The 17,803-nt window shown below is 46.6% G+C and overlaps 1 protein-coding gene across 1 annotated transcript in view; it reads right to left on the bottom strand.

Moving 5' to 3' along the window:
- Window positions 1–17,803, bottom strand: part of LOC115098967 (galactose-3-O-sulfotransferase 2-like) — a 52,966-nt gene that overhangs the window by 22,252 nt on the left and 12,911 nt on the right. The window contains exon 2 of the mRNA XM_029616164.1: window positions 10,632–10,742. Within this exon, the coding sequence (XP_029472024.1) occupies window positions 10,632–10,742 (111 nt within the window). The remainder of the gene's footprint in view (window positions 1–10,631; window positions 10,743–17,803) is intronic.

Raw genomic sequence — 17,803 nt, 5'->3', positions numbered from 1 at the left:
CCTCCCATGAGATGAGGTATTCCCACGTCTTGCCTCTCTTGTGGTCATCCAGCGTACTCAATGTCATCCTCTGTGACCAGATTAGTCACAGTGACTCACAGGAAAGGGTCGGACAGGTCAGCATGGATACCGGAATGCAGCGTATCTGCGCTGACATTTTGTGACATGCACTGAATGAAGCCAATCGCGCTGTCATTCACTGCTCTCTGTCTATTTTACTGATGAGCCAGCACTATATAAACATCAGCACGAGGAGCCACGCATTTTATTTCCAGCGATGCTGTGGGGAGGTGGGCTGATTTTAAAAGACCAGCGAGAGCCCACTGGACCCCAATGGAAACCCTCCACTTTAGGGGCGAAACCATTCTAGGGAGCCCTTTCCTGCGCAAAGGAACGGGAACTCTCCCGGGGTGTAGCCTGCCTGTTTCTACCCTCTGACCCATGTTGAACCGCTGTTCCATTTTGAAAGCAGCCTCTTTCTATGCCAAGCAGTACTCTGACTGCTTTCTGGCCTACCTGTCTTTTGTCAAGGATATTCTCACACTAAAATTCCTCGGGGTCCCGTGTGTAGCCTGTCTGTATCTGCCCTCTGACCCATGTTGAACTGCTGTTTAGGGGCGAACCCATTCTAGGGAGCCCTTTCCTGCTATTAGGAAAGGGAAGTCTCCCCGGTGCTGCAGCCTATCTCTTAGGATCTGTTGACCCATGTTTAACCGCTGTTCACTTGGCACCCTGCTCCATGTCGCCACGCTTTGAAGGCTCGTGCTGCACTCTAGGGGCCAACCCATTCCAAGGAAGCCCTTTCCTGCTCTTAGGAAAGGGAAGTCTCCTCGGTGTTGCAGCCTATCTCTTAGGATCTGTTGAACGATGATGAACCCCTGTTCACATGCACCCTCTTCCGCCTCAGCCTTGAAAACTCTCGTTTGTATATTCAGGTTTCATATCACGAAAATGCCAGGAAGAGTGCAGATCATAGCACATATCAAATCTTGATTCTTCTAAAGTATAATTCATCTGTATGTACTCTCTTCTATCTGTGTTGTAAGGTGCCAAGCTCACTTTATTAGTACTTCTTCTTAGCTTCGGAATAGTAAAGTTCTTCAGAGCCTCTGTTTCTACTAACACAACAGCTGACATTTGGGATTTTACTTCACTTGGTGAAGTCCTTTTTATTAGTGTTTTACCTCTGGTCGTTTCTTCCATTTTGAAATCAGCCTTTTTGTATGCCAAGCAGTACTCTGACTGCTCTCCGGCCTCCCTGTTTTTTGTCAAGGACATTCTCACACTACAGTCCCTGGGGATCCCGGGTGCAGCCAGCCTGATTTTAAAAGACCAGTGAGAGCCCACTGGCCCCCAATGGAAACCCCCCACTTTAGGGGCGAAACCATTCTAGGGAGCCCTTTCCTGCTCATAGGAAAGGGAACTCTCCCCGGGTGTAGCCTGCCTGTTTCTACCCTCTGACCCATGTAGAACCACTGTTTAGGGGTGAACCCATTCTAGGGAGCCCTTTCCTGCACAAAGGAAAGGGAACTCTCCCCGGGTGTAGCCTGCCTGTTTCTACCCTCTGACCTATGTAGAACCGCTGTGTAGGGGTGAACCCATTCTAGGGAGCCCTTTCCTGCTCATAGGAAAGGGAGCTCTCCCTGGGGCTCTTGTTTGAATATTTGCTACTATCACCAAAATCGGTACTCGCAGATGCTCCACTCCACCCAGGCATAGTTCATCATGTTTCAGGTCCTAGCACTCATGTTAGACTCCCTGGTCCCTGTTTCAAGATGGGTTGGGTGCACAGTACGCCCAGTTGACAGTCCCACCACATGCTGAGCCTCATCTTGTCTTGCCTCGTCTTTTCCTTATCAAACCACAGGGACCAGACTACCTCTTCTCTGCCATCCTGTCTTGCACCTATCAACTTTCTGCCACTCTGCCTTGCTGCCATACACCAGATGACTCGCTCAGCTCCTTGTGGTGTTATTGCCACTATCATGGTTCCTCAGAGTGTTGGTGCTAGTCTTTCTGCTTGCTATGTTCCCCCTTCATTGTGCTGTCGGATGTTGATGCCACTTGTCTTGCCACTTTGCCTGTCGTGCTGCCTTTGAGGGTTCATGCATCTGTTATCGGTGCTCTCTTTTGAAGCTGTGGTGTGTTTTTGAAACTCTCGCTGCTGCTTTGCACCTCTGTTAAAGCACTCTTGCCACTTCTGGTTCCCCTTTGCACTTTTACAGTGCCTTAGGCTATTCATGCCACTTTGGTGCCACTTTGCCACAGTCTAAGTACCTTGGAGCTCTTTTATTGTTCTGATGATTGCTCCCCAGAAGTTCCATCAAAACTGATAATAAAACCCCAATTCTACAGCCAAAAATAAGCTGGAAATCCTTCTCCCATTGACTTTAATGGGAACCAGAAAACTAATTCACATATCAACGTATCGGGGGTGCAATACGTCCGAATGCAACGGAAATGACCCCCGAAGAATACGTATCATGAATACAATGAAAATCTTTTGGCTGCCCATCCCTAGTCCACAATATGCCATTACCACAACCCTATATAACCCTATATGCAACAAGGTGTTGCATATAGGGTTATTTTCCCCTATGTGCAACACCTTGCACTTGTCCACATTAAATTTCATCTGCCATTTGGATGCCCAATCTTCCAATCCGCTTGTGATTTAACTACTCTGAATAATTTTGTATCATCCGCAAATTTGATAACCTCACTTGTCGTATTCCTTTCCAGATCAATTATAAATATATTGAAAAGCACCAGTCTAAGTACAGATCCCTGAGGTACTCCACTGTTTACCCTTTTCCACTGAGAAAATTGACCATTTAATCCCACTCTTAGTTTCCTGTCTTTTAACCAATTTGTAATCCTCGAAGGGAGATTGCCTCCTATCCCATGACTTTTTAGTTTTCTTAGAAGCCTCTCATGAGGGACTTTGTCAAACACTTTCTGAAAATCCAAATACACTACATCTACTGGTTCACCTTAATCCACATGTTTATTAACCCCTTCAAAAAAAATGAAGCAGATTTGTAAAGCAAGACTTACCTTGGGTAAATCCATGTTGACTGTGTTCCATTAAACTATGTCTTTCTATATGCTTTATGATTTTGATCTTTAGAATTGTTTCCAATATTTTTCTTGGCACTGAAGTCAGGCTCACTTGTCTATAGTTACACAGATCGCCCCTGGGCCCTTTTTTAAATATTGGGGTTACATTGGCCACCCTCCAGTCTTCAGGTACAATGGATGATTTTAATGACAGGTTACAAATTTTAACTAATAGATCAGAAATTTTTGAGTTCCTTCAGTACCCTAGGATGTATACCATCCGGTCCAGGTGATTTGCTACTCTTTAGTTTGTCAATCTGGCTTACTACATCTTCCAGGTTCACAGTGATTTGGTTCATTTTGTCTGCCTCATCACCCTTGAAAACCATCTCCAGAACTGGTATCTCCCCAACATCCTCATTAATAAACATGGAAGCAAAGAATTCATTTAGTCTTTCTGCAATGGCCTTATCTTCCCTAAGAGCCCCTTTAACCCCTTGGTCATCTAACGGTCCAACCAACTGCCTCACAGGTTTCTTTCTTCGGATATATATATATATATTTTTTTTAAATTCTTTATTTATCATTTTCCATAGATACAAACTTATCACGTTTGCATACAAGAAAAAACGTAGATAGAACATAGAAATAATTATACAATTATTTTTAAACATTTCAATGTCATTTTATCTATACCACTAATCATATCAAACAACATGGAGAGCAATGTTTAGTGAACAAAAATTCCAAAGGGGAGTTTCCTTAGAAATATAATTAACCATAATACATAAACCTGTAATATATATGTCTGTTGTTTACCTTAATTGGTCACGGGGGACGACGTTGGGATCTGCTCCTGAGCCAAGAAATTTTTTAATTGTTCAGGTATAAAGAAGATATATAGGTCTTCCTGTTTTTTAATTACACATTTGCATGGAAAGCGTAAAGTAAATGTATATCCCTTAGAAATAACTTCTTGACGGAACGTTAGAAAAGCTTTCCGTCTAACCTGAGTAGACACAGCTAAGTCTGGATAAATTTTTACTGCACTTTCTAGAAATTTTATGGGGTATTTATTGAAATACTTTTTCATAATTAAATTTATCTCTTCCAATGAAGAGAACGTAACCAACAAAGTCCCCAATTCAATAATTTGTGCTGAAGAATCTTCTAAAAAGTTTGTTAGATTCCCTTGAAACATCTCAGCTCTATTATCAACTTGCCTTGGTTTTGGTAGGAAGTAACAATTTTGTACTACAGGAGAGTCACTAAGAGTATATCCGAGCGCTTCTATCAGAAATTTTTTTACAGTAATTAATGGAGCTTCCCCTACAAGCCTGGGGAAGTTAAGAAATCTTAAATTACTGCGCTTGGCATTATTCTCCAGTGACTCCATTCGCCTTGTTAGTATGTCCCTATCTTTAACCACAAGGGTATTAAACTCCTGAATCTTCTTCTGATTTTCTTCTAAATTTTTGATTCTTTCAGCAGAGTCTTTAATTTGTTTTTGTGTGTGTAAATGATCTCTTTGACTACCAGAACTTAGAGACTCTACTTTTTCTTCTAAACTTTTCATATTCGAAAGCATACCCGCCATCATCACCCAAAGCGTGTCCAATGTTACCACCTCCGGTTTAACCAGTGGTATAGATGATGTTATTTTTGCTGAACGATCTTTTATATCTGTAGAGCTAGATTCCCCTAGCTCTACTATTCCCTCCACTAGGGGCAGCTTATTAGTATTGAGGGCATCATCTCCTCTTGATTCTAGTTGGCGGGTTGAAATATTTCCCACACTAGAATCATGGGTGATGTTATTTGAGGAGGACCCTTCTAAATACTCCTCACTGGTCCTCCGGGCTGGTGGAAGCCCCAAATTTGGGCTCAAAGAGGCCTCCTCTGCCAGGCTAGGCTGCTCTCCCTGGACAACCAGCACATCAGACTCATTGTTACCTCTACTTTTTAATACAGGGGAGGCCAAAAAATGAGTTATTTCTTGTTGTATGGGTGACGGTAGAGGAAGGGCTGGAAATATCCTCACCCTCCCCTTTCTCTTGGGAGGCATATTTACGAAAATTCAACCCCAAGTTGCAAGAATATCCCTATTTTGGGTCTCTTTGTATAATCTATGCCACTAAACACAGAGGATGTTATCATGTAAAAACAGCATAACTTTCTATAAGATAACTTTTATATATGAGAGAGTTCAGGAAAAAATTTTCTTACTTAAAGTCCAGGCGATTGAGGCGATTCCCGGCGAAGCCCGGCAAAGCCTTTCCGGCGCGAGCGGCTTAAGCAGCGCGCCGGTGGCAGCTGCGCGCCGCAGCTTGCCAGATCTTATAGGCCCCTTCCGGGTTCCACCTCGGGTCCGCCCTCTGACATCACTCTCCCAGCAGCCGGAGTTCACCGTCGGGGAAGGCAGCAAACTCACCCCCCGGACTCAGAACAGCTGCAGCACAGGTAGGGTAGATGTTTTCCAGGTCTCTGCTCTCAAAAAAGAGGATTAAGTCAGCGTTCTTATAGGCCACTTCCGGGTTCCACCTCGGGTCCGCCCTCTGACGTCACTCTCCCAGCAGCCGGAGTTCACCGTCGGGGAAGGCAGCAAACTCACCCCCCGGACTCAGAACAGCTGCAGCACAGGTAGGGTAGATGTTTTCCAGGTCTCTGCTCTCAAAAAAAGAGGATTAAGTCAGCGTTCTTATAGGCCACTTCCGGGTTCCACCTCGGGTCCGCCCTCTGACGTCACTCTCCCAGCAGCCGGAGTTCACCGTCGGGGAAGGCAGCAAACTCACCCCCCGGACTCAGAACAGCTGCAGCACAGGTAGGGTAGATGTTTTCCAGGTCTCTGCTCTCAAAAAAAGAGGATTAAGTCAGCGTTCTTATAGGCCACTTCCGGGTTCCACCTCGGGTCCGCCCTCTGACGTCACTCTCCCAGCAGCCGGAGTTCACCGTCGGGGAAGGCAGCAAACTCACCCCCCGGACTCAGAACAGCTGCAGCACAGGTAGGGTAGATGTTTTCCAGGTCTCTGCTCTCAAAAAAAGAGGATTAAGTCAGCGTTCTTATAGGCCACTTCCGGGTTCCACCTCGGGTCCGCCCTCTGACGTCACTCTCCCAGCAGCCGGAGTTCACCGTCGGGGAAGGCAGCAAACTCAACCCCTGGACTCAGAACAGCTGCAGCACAGGTAGGGTAGATGTTTTCCAGGTCTCTGCTCTCCTCGGATATATTTTTATAAAGTTTTTATTATGAGTTTTTACCTCTATGGCCAACTTCATTTGAAATTCTCTCTTCGCCAGTCTTATCAATTTTTTCACTTAACTTGACAATGCTTATGCTTTGTCCTATTTTCTTCAGATGGATCCTCCTTCCAATTTTTAAAGGATTTTTTTTGGCTAAAATAATCTCTTTCACCTCACCTTTTAACCATGCCGGTAATCGTTTTGCCTTCCTTCCACCTTTCTTAATCTGTGGAATACATCTGGACTGCACATCTAGGATTGTATTTTTAAACAATGTCCATGCCTGTTGAATACTTTTAACCTTTGCAGATGACCTTTTAGTTTGTTTCTAACTATTTTCCTCATTTTATCAAAGTTTCCCTTTTGAAAATTTAGTTTTGGAACTGTAGATTTACTTATTGTCCCTCTTCCAGGTATTAGTTTAAATTTGATCATGTTATGATCACTATTGCCAAGTGGCCCCACCACTGTTACCTCTCTCACCAAATCCTGTGTTCCAGTAAGAATTAAATCTAAAACAGTGCCCTCTCTCGTTGGTTCCTGAACCAATTGCTCCGTGAAGCAGTCATTTATTACATCCAGGAACTTTATGTCTGTAGCAAGTCCTGATGTTACATTTACGCAGTCAATATTGGGGTATTGAAATCTATAATCTTATGGAGAGTCTAAATGTTGCCCAAGGAAGTAAAGTCATCAAGCAAAAAAAGGGAAACTCAAGAAATATATAGATATAGATAGCATAATTGAAGGTGTCTGTGCTTCCCGGCCAGTCCTGCTCACCTCTCCCGTCAGTCTACCAGCCCCAGGCTCACTCCCTCTGCCGCCGCTGCAAGTTTGTGGCATCCCCGGCTCCCTGCTCACCATCTCTGATGGCAGCCTCACAGCGGAGCTCCCGCAGGGGCTCCGCATTCTCCTGTTCCTCGGCCCTGCCCCTAGGCATGCTTGCGGCTGACATCCTCCATTTTGAAGACCCAAGCGTGGGAAACCCAGGCCCAGCACTCATCAATGACATCACGACTCCCTAGTATAAAAGGGAAGGCCCGTTCCCTTGAACGGTTCCTTGGCAATCGGGTCGTACACTCTGGTGTCTCTACTTAGCCTTCCTGCGTTCCAGTGTCTTTGCTCCTGTGTCTGCTGTTCTACTGTCTTTGATCCAGAATCTCCTGTTCCTGCGTCTCCTGTGTCTCCTGTTCCAGTGTCTCCTGTTCCTTCGTCTCTCCATTCCTGGTAGTACCCTCTGACTACTCCTGATTGCTGCCTGACATGACCTCTGCCTGAATTCCGTCTACTCTTGATCGCTGCCTGGAACTTGACCCTTGCCTGTATCCTGACTACTCTTGATCGCCGCCTGGAACTTGATCTCTGCCTGATCTGACTATGCTCGGATTGACCTTTCTTTAGCTGACCATTCTGGACTGATACTCTGGCTTTGATCCTCACTATACACTCGGACACTCTCTTCTGGCCTCCTGCGACCTCTGGACCTTCCCTGTTTGGCCACTGACCACGCACCCTTGTTCATGGTGGGCACTCCCTTGAACTTTCTCTCTAGGAGACCCTGTGAGGCCCACCTAAGACCAGGCAGCTCGGGTAACCAAGAGCTCAACCTGAGGGAACCCTGGGTTGTTATTGGCGAAGCTCCAGCTAGCCTCTGTCTCCTCCTGTGCTCCGCCTCCTGGTGGAAGGCGCTCTCCAGGTCCGACCAGAGGGCCGTACCAATCCTGCACCAGGCCAAGGGTCCACCTCCAGTGCAACAGTGTCAGCAAACCAGATGTTGTGCAAATATAAACCAACCGGTCTTTTCAATCATTCTTCTTTAACTTTATTTTGAAAAAAAGAGTGGGGTCCAGGAGCCATCCCTTCAATCATACCCTCGGTGCCGGTGCTGGAGATTTCAAAATGGCGCCGATCGCCTTTGCCCTCACTATGTCACAGGGAGCGACCGTCGCTCCCTGTGACAAAGTGAGGGTAAAGGCGATCGACTGCCAGTATGGCGCCGATCTTGTGCAAAATGGCGCCGGCCGTATGGCCGTATTGCCGTATTGCAATTTGCAATACGGCAATACAGCCATACGGCCGGTGCCATTTTGAAATACGGCCTGAGTGCAGGGAGGTCGCTCCTGGACCCCCGCTGGACTTTTGGCAAGTCTTGTGGGGGTCAGGAGGCCCCCCCAAGCTGGCCAAAAGTCCCTGGGGGTCCAGCTGGGGTCCGGGAGCGATTTCCTGCACTCGTGACATCGGGGGACAGGAACCTATTAACGCAGCCGTGGCCCGAGAATGGAAGATCACACCGGGACCCCCCCCACTGGACCCCAGGTAATTTAAAACATTTTGGGGGGATTCGGGAGGGTGGGGGATTTATTTTAAAGGGTCGGGGTGGGTTTTAGGGTTGTTTTAGTGTGCCGTTTTCCCGCCCTCCCCGATTTACAATTTAAACGATTTAAAAAAAACAAAACAAAACCGCGACTATCAGATTCCCTCCCCCCCAAGCCAAAATTGATCGTTAAGACGATCGATCACACGATTCACATCTCTAATACCAGCACTAAATCTCAGGATTCAAACAGCAGCAAGCTTACCTATGAAATGGCAGCAAAGCAAATATTATAGCAGGCCCTAGAGCATTAAATACACCACCTATTGGGATAACAGAACAAGCCGTACTTCTACAAGTCCCTACATGCTAACAGAAATACTGCACCTCAGTCACATACGCAGAACACAGATCGATCCTTACCTAATACAGAATAAGGGACTGCAAATTAGAAACAGAAACATGCAAACAAAACTGAAATGGAAAGCCCAAGAAACCTGACTCCGAACAGTGGAATACTGACGAGCAAACAAAATACTAATATATATTGCACATTATTAATTTTTTTTAACTTAATTGTATGATATTATTTTTCTAATTGGTTTGGCCTGGTCTCTTTTTGCTGAGTTCCCTTTCTCGTTCTTTTCCTAATTCTTTTTTTATGGTTTCTTTGTTTCTTATCTCACTCACAAACATACAGGCTCTAACTCGCACAAGCTATCTTTCTCTCTCATATTCACACATACTCAGTCAGGGCCCGGAACTTCTCTTTGCCTCTAGGCCTCCTCCTTGGGTCACTGTGGGATGAGATCTGCAGCAGCCCTACTGCTGAGCATCCTCTTATCAGGCTGCCATGGGATGGAGTCTGTGGCAGCCCTGATCATGTTGGGGTGCCATAGGATAGAATATGAAGCAGCCCTGCTACATGGTAGCTTCTTTGACCACTGCCCACCCAGTGGCTACATAGACACTGCCACCCCTTTTCAGCATGGGTCTGATGCTCTCTGATGCTCCTACTCCTTCCTGCCTGTGCGACTTCTGCAAACTTCTTTCTGGGCTGTATGATCAGGAAGGAGCACCCAGAGTTTTGGATGTTGGCCTTAGGTCCATCAATTCTTCCAGAATTCTGGATTCTCCAGGCCAAATCCGGAGAGTTCCCAGGTGTTCATGTCACCAGCCTACGTGGATCCTGAAAGCTGTGCCATTGACACATGTAAGTCAGGAGGAGGAGGCAGTGGTATCAGAGGAGCAGCTGAACAGATGGGAGGGTTGGGCCTCTGGCAGGAAGATGGAATGTGCTGGGGTCGGGGAAGTGTGTGAGCAGAGGCAGACTTCTGAAATAGGCAGAATAGGCTGCCCTGCCACCAGAAGTATACATCAGCAGCCATCGTTGTGTGGCTGTATCATTACACAGGGATGGCCAGCTGATGTATCATCACAAAGACCTCTCCAGGTTACAATGTCACAGGGGGATACTTCCTGCCATCCCACCCTCTCCCGCCTGCAACATCTGAGTAGGAGAGCTGACTGTCTTAAATCCACCACCATACGTGAGAGACAGACTGAGAGACAATATGTGTGTGTCTATGTGCATGAGACAGAGTGTGTCCGGTGGTGGTTGGAGGGAAGAAAGACAATTCATGCATCCACCCTTGGCTGCTGCTAATCCCTGAAAACATGGATCAGGTAAGAGAGAGAGAGACATTTGTGGATGCACCTCATCTTCCTCTAGTCTAACCAAATCCAATCTGAGTTGAGAGGTGGGAAGGAGTTTGTTTGCATCCATCCCCCTCCCCTCCAGTCCTCTTGACCAAACACCACCATTCTTAGGTGCAGGAGGGAGGGCTGGAGTATGTGTGTCCTGCTAACACTGCTCATTGATACCAACCTGAGTCTTTGGGGGAAGGGACTGAGAAATGGTGTGTGCATCCCTCTCACCTCTGCTAATCCACACCAATCTTAGGGTGACCAGAATGCTTATGTTCCCAGGTATATTATTTACATTTAAACATATCCTACCCGTTTTGCTGGAGGATTCCATTGATTTGTAGCGTGTAAGTGACAATCCCGATGATAATGAGGAAACTCCAGAGATGTATCCCCTGACTATGGAGCATCTTCAACAGCTTCCTACAGAGAAACAGAAAAGGACTTCTTGACACCCATCCATGCCAGCATTAGGGTAAGAGGCAAGAGCTGTCAGATAGCCTGATAAGTCAGTATTTATCTGGTTATCTGGTACAGTTTACCGCTTCTTAGCCAGATAAATACTTATCCTGTGCTAGATAAGTATTTACTTATCCAGCTAAGTGCAGCCGCTGTCATCACTTATGGCCTATCATGATGCCTTCCCCCCTTCCCGAGTTAAAATATGCATTGGACCTGTGCCAAATGCACATTTTATTCTTAAACGTTCCTTATTTTAAAACTCACAATACATTTGCATTTCATTAGCTTACTTCATCGGGGTTTAAAAAAAAATGAATCTGGGTGTTAAAAATGTGCGCTAAAATCCAGCACACAGTTTCTGAAACCCTAAATTACTGCATGAGTCTGATAGTGTCTGATAGCGAAACTATCAACCAAGGTCTCCCTCCTGGTCAGTGCACATGAACTTCAACATACTGCTCTATTGTTCCCTAAGAGGATAACTTTAAAACACGTGTGCTCCTATACACGTGCATATCCGGATGCGTGAAATCTAGTACTGTATTTTGATAACCTGTGCGGATATGATATACACAGGTCATAAAATGTTAGGGGTGTTCATTTGTTTGCAATGTATTTGCAATCCGCAACATATAGGTCCATATTCGTTGTATTCGTGGGTTCACAAAATGTATCGCGATTCCCCATGAATAAAACATATCATACGTTTTATTCTTTTGGCGCGTTCGCAGTGATTTCTAAGCGGCGGTTTGAAATAGGAGAACGCCATTTAGGTGTATCCATAGCCAAAAACCAGTCCTTTCCTGTGAGTCATCAATGACCTCACAGCCCTGTCACAGAGTGGGTTGGACAGGTTGGCAAGGAGACTAGAATGCAACATATCAGCGGTAAGAATTTTGGCAATGCAGCCAATTGCGTTCTCACTCAGTGGTCGGTGACGCTTTTGCTGATGGCCCTGCACTATATATACTTAAGCACGTGGTGTGCCACGCACTTTCTTTGCAGGGGTGGTCTGGGGAGGTGGTCTGTGGAAGGTGGCTGCACTCAGAGCTAGTCTGAGTTCTCAAATCTGTATTCAATTGCTAGCTAGGCTAGCTACTTCGATAGAAAAACATATTTGTTCTGCATTTGGCTGCATTTCACTGCAGTGCCAGCTACTAGCTCTTTTGTTTTTACTGCAAATATTCTTATGAGATGGTTTCTCTGTGCCACTGAGAGAAGCTGCTAGCACTAGCAGTGGAATTTTGCTGCTTATTTTACCCCCTGGGGTTGGTTGCAAGCAGCATTTGGGTGTTGTAGGTGGGAAATATATTCAATTTCTAGCTAGTTTGACAGAATTGCTATTGGAAAATATATTTCATCGATTTTGTTGTTGTGCCAAGCAAGGGTTTTTTGTTAACTGCAGTTTTTTTTTTTAAATTGAACTCACTATCTCTCTGTGCTCTTTTAATCAAAGAAGGCACTGGCAGTGCACTGGGCATCAGTGGCAGTGGGTACTGGGCACTGGGCAGTTTTGCAGACTCACATATATTGGGACAGTGGTGCTCTGTGAAGCCAAATGCCCAGTGGGCCTCTTTTATAGTTACAATCTTGATGTCTGCATATATATTACATTAGTGCACACAAAGGCACTGTGCCTGTGGCTAGGCAGTTTTGTAGACTCCCTTATATTGGGACAGCGGTGCTGTGAAGCCAAATCCCCAGAGGGCCTCTTTTGTAGTTACAAGCTTGGTGTGTGCACATACATTACATTAGTGCACACAAAGGCACTGTGCCTGTAGCTAGGCAGTTTTGTAGACTCCCTTATATTGGGACAGCGGTGCTCTGTGAAGCCAAATCCCCAGAGGGCCTCTTTTGTAGTTACAAGCTTGGTGTGTGCACTACATTACATTAGCACACATCAAGGCACTGTGCCTGTGGGCAGCCAGTTTTGCAGACTCATGTATAATCGTATATTGGGACAGCAGTGCTCTGTGAAGACAAATCCCCAGTGGGCCTCCTTTGTAGTTACAAGCTTGGAATGAGCACAATCAATACATAACATTAGTGCATATCAAGGCACTGTGCCTGTGGCTAGGCAGTTTTGCAGACTCACGTATATTGGGACAGCGGTGGTCTCTGAAGCCAAATCCCCAGTGGGCCTCTTTTGGAAATAATTATTTTAATTGAAATTCCTAGTAGGCAGGGACATTAAATTCATAATGTCAGGGAAAGCTAGACGTGGTCGAGTGATTGGGACTCAGAGAGGAGGCACCTCAAAAAGGAGTGCCAGTCCCCCATTAAAGTTAAAAAGGGATCTGTTCCAAACTAAAATCTTTGGAGGGGCAGCAGTTCCATCTGGCAAAAAATTAAATCTGAACATGATGCATTGCCACCACCTGTTTCTGACCCTGTAGTTTTGGAGGTGAGGGAAGGGGAGGCTGAGTCATGCAAGACAAAATGTCGACACCCAAAAGCAGCAGTGGGACAGCAGCCTCGACTTAGCATTGACAATGTAGTGCAGGCACTGTTTGGCCAGCTTGGGGGGGTCAGGAGGCCCCCCCAAGCTGGCCAAAAGTTCCTTTTGGGTCCAACGAGGGTCCCGGAGCGAACCCGTGGGGAATCACGTGACGTCAGCGTCACTCTGACGTGACGCCGACGTCACGTGCTCCTCGCAAAGGAGTTCAGAAATGGCGTCCTGACTCCCCACTCGACCACCAGGGAGTTTTGGTAAGTCTTGGGGGGGGGGGGGATTAAGGAGGGTGAGGGGTTTAAATTTTTATTTAGGATCAACAATCGCGATTTCCAACGTATTCAACATAGCTATGTTGAATAAGTTGGAAATCCGATCGTTTTTGCCTCATCACTTTTTTAAGTTAAAAAACAAAAATAAGTTGCGTTTTACCTATAAGTTCAAAACGAATGCACACCCCTAATCTGATGTAATGACTCTGGAAGTGAGTTCCATCACTTGGGGCATATTATAGAAAACATTTCTCTTATTTGCGTTAGGTGTGTTTTCCAAGTAGAAGGTACCAATAGAAGTCTTTTGTTTTGTGATCTTAGGTCTCTCTGTGGTGTGAAGTGTTGAATTGTCACTCCTAATAAACATGGGTTAATATTGTTGATGATATTGAAAATTAGAGTTAATACTTTATAATGAATTCTGGATTGTACAGGAAGCCAGTACAGTGTAATCAGCGAGGGGGGTGATGTCTTCAAATTTCCTTGTCCCTAGTAAGAGTCTTGCAGAGCCATTTTGAAGTAACTGTAGTAGTTTTAGAGGTCCTGAGGGTAGGCCTAGTAAAAGGGAGTTGCAGTAGTCTAAGTTTGAAAATATTAGTGTTTGTAAGACAGTGTGGAAGTCTTGTATTGTTAGCAAATGTTTAACTTAAGAACATAAGAATATAAGAAACTGCCATACTGGGTCAGACCAAAGATCCATCAAGCCCAGCATCCTGTTTCCAATAGAGGTCAATCCAGGCTATAAGTACCTGGTAAGTATCCAAAAACTAAGTATATCCCATGCTGCTGATGCTAGTAAAAGCAGTGGCTATTTTCTAAGTCAACTTGATTAATAGCAGGTAATGGACTTCTCCAAGAACCTATCCAACCCTTTTTTAAACCCAGCTACACTAACTGCATTAACCACATCCCCTGGCAACAAATAACAGAGTTTAATTGTGCGTTGAATGAAAAAGAATTTTCTCTGATTAGTTTTAAATGGGAAGGAGTAAACAAAACTGTTTACAGAAGAGAACATATGGAAAGATTTAGGAAAACTGAAAATAAACAAAGCCATGGGGCTGGATGAGGTACATCTCAGGATACTGAGGAAGCTCAGAGATGTGGTGGCTGGTCCACTAAAGGACCTGTTCAATAGATCCCTGGAAACGGAAGTGGTGCCACCAGACTGGAGAAGGGCAGCGGTTGTCCTGCTTCACAAAAGTGGGAGCAGAGAGGAGGCTGGAAACTACGGACCGGACAGCTTCAACTTGGTAGTAGGAAAATTAATGGAGACTCTGCTGAAGGAAAAGGTAGTGAACTAGCTACAATCCAGTAGGATGCTGGACCTAAGGTAGCATGGATTCATCATGGGAAGGTCCGGTCAGACATATCATTGATTTTTTTTTTGATTCGGTGATTACAGAATTGGATCAAGGAAGAGCAATAGATGTGATTTACTTGTATGTCAAAGCTTTTGATATGGGCTCACACAAAATGAAAGTTTGGGTGTGGATGCCAAGGTGGTAGAATGGATTATAAATTGGTTGACTGACAGGAGACTGCATGTAATGGTAAATGGAGCCTACTCTGAAGAAGGAACAGTGTTAAGCAGGGTGCCACAGGGACAGGTTCTATTCAATATCTTTGTGACACTGTGAAAGGGATAGAAGGTAAAGTTTGTCTATTTGTGGATGAGACTAAGATCTGCAACAAATTGGACATGCTTGAAGGAGTAGACATAATGAAAAGTGATTTAAGAAAGCCTGAAGACTGGTCAAGGATTTGAAAGCTGGGATTCAATGCCAAGAAATACAGAATCCTGCATCTGGGATGTGGTAATCCAAAAGAACTGTATGCGATGGGGGTGAAAAGACTGAGGTACACGGAAATGGAGAGGGACCTTGGGGTGATAGTGTCTGCTGATCTGAAGGCAGCGAGGCAATGTGACAAGGCAATAGCTAAAGTCAGAAGAATGCTGGGCTGCATAGCAAAAGGAATAACCAGTAAGTAAAAGGCGGTAGTGATGCCCTTGTATAGGTCCTTGGTGAGGCCTCACCTACAGTACCGTGTTCAGCAGCGGTTCTCAACCAGTGTGTCACCAAGAACACAGTGTGTGTCACCACACTGCCTGGTCCCCCGTTGACCCTGCTGCTCCCCCTACCCAAGCGAAATAAGTCCTCTGCCCGGGCTTAAAATGCTGATAGCTCAGGCAAAACGAGGCAGGACAGCTAGAGTCAGCATCATCGGCATGCTCTCTTCTTCCTGCCCCTCCCCCCCTCAGCTTGGCATATCCTGTTTTGATTAATTTGCTTATATGCTTTTTCATAGTGAAGTTCTTGTTGGGTTTGTGGCATGTCGCAGTGGTGATGACTCCTCCCATGGGGAGGGGCCCCGTGGAGAACCACAGCGATAGTATAGACTCAAAAGAGCAGACACAGAGAGAAAGCTTTATTGTACTGCTGTAGATATGAGATACTTGCAGGAGCAGATAGCTCAGTAGTCTGGCGAATTCCAGTATACTCAGACTGTCCCAGTTGTAGATGATCTCACCCGGATGTAGCAAGGTTGGTAGTGTTCCGCAGAGCAGGATAAGCCGAACCTGAAGGGTGGAAATGGAGAGCTGGAGCGTAGAGGTACTCACGGAGCGACAGAACAGAATACTCCTTAGTAGTAGATGAAGAAGGGGCCCGAGGCCCGAGATGCAGAATCCCTTGGCAAGATAGGCCCTCTTGGAGTGAGTATCTAGGAGCAGAGGAATCCTAGAATAGAAAGGATAAGACCCCCGAAGAGCGGTTGTCTAAGTTAGGTAGAGAAACCCCAAAGGGCAGATAGAAGCGAGTTACCCCCGAGGAGCGGGTAGCTAGAGCTTATGGAGGAGCGAAGAATCCAAGCGAGCAGCTTAGAAGCAGTCAGAGAAGCAGAACCGATGTCCTTGCTAACTCATTGAAGCGGAGCGGAGGCTTAAGTACCCGGAGGTACTGATGTCATTCGATGGGGACACCACAGAGGTTCCCGCCATGACATGTAGATAAGCTTAGGCGGTGTGTGCGCACGTGCCCTAGGAGGCCACAGGAAGAAGCATGGTGGACGGGGACGCCCATGCTGAGAGGGAGACACCGAGGGTTATGGCACTCGGCACCAGAGGCAGCCATCTTCCCCATGGAGGTGGAGAAAGGAAAAAGAGAGGTGAGGCAGAGCAGTCGGAGCCGTCTGTAACCGACAGACGCAACAGTTCTTGTTGATCTGAATACCTAGGCCTCATACTTGATCTGAGAGAGTAATATTAGTAATTCGTAGGTCTAGGGTGTTACGAGCGCGCGCGGGTGTCTCGAGCTGGTGGTGAGCCCTTGGGCCACGGCAGGACTCAAGGAGGAGCCCCAAGCCACACCGTGGTAGGTGAGCTGGGCAGGCATGGTGAGCCAGGCGGGTACAGAAGCAGGCACAGAGTCTGACCCTCAGCCGGACCTGCACGCCCATGGTAGCCAACACTGGGAAGTTGACTGATGAACAGTCCTCCGACTGTTCCCGGCCCTTTCGGACCTGCCGCAGGGAACAGCAATGGGCAGCAGGCCGGACAGAGGCGAGGGCAGACAGAGTCCTTTACACTGAAGACGTCAGACGGGGGCTGAAGCAGACATCCAAAACAGGCTGAAGCAAGACGTTGGAGACATCAGGGCAAAGGCTGAAGCAGACATCGTAGACAAGGCAGGTGCAGACATCATAGATAAGGCTGGAAGGAAATATGGCACTGTCCAACAGGGCGCCCTACTCAGCCCACCCACGAGACTGAGTCGCGGACCACCCCGTCCCAGACGCGCCCTACACAGCCCAGGAAGGCTGGTCGTGGACCACGCTGAGGAAAGGAGGGTGCAGGAAAGGTCCAGACGAGCAGGAACTCCGATGCTGGGATACTGACATCCGAAGCCCCTTCGGCTGGCAGGCAGGGAAGCTCCAGAGCGCAGGGAAGAATCCCACCTGTTGGCCACTCCAGGGCCCAACAGGCCAGAAGGCTCAGGAGCCAGATGGGACGCAGGGCAGAACAAGCGGAACTGGATCAGGACATCAGGAACACATCAAGGCAGAGATCAGGATAAGACAGAACAAGGCACCAACAATACATGGAGGACCTGGATCAGCAAGGTTACAGGCGACTGTAATGCTCAATCCGAAGGCCCGTTGCAAATGACAAGGAAGTCTTTATATACTGGAGGTAGAAGGCAACTCCCTAGGAGGAGCTTGCCAGGACCGCCCCTCGCTGGTCCTATAAGTAAGGTGGAGAGCTGCGGGCCAGCCCCTAGGGAAACGGGCGTGGCTGG

Source organism: Rhinatrema bivittatum, chromosome 9, assembly GCF_901001135.1.
Source record: "Rhinatrema bivittatum chromosome 9, aRhiBiv1.1, whole genome shotgun sequence".
In the NCBI taxonomy this organism is placed as follows: Eukaryota; Metazoa; Chordata; class Amphibia; order Gymnophiona; family Rhinatrematidae; genus Rhinatrema; species Rhinatrema bivittatum.
The sequence above is the reverse complement of the archived record's forward strand: the minus strand, read 5'-3'. Positions and strand labels throughout refer to the sequence as shown.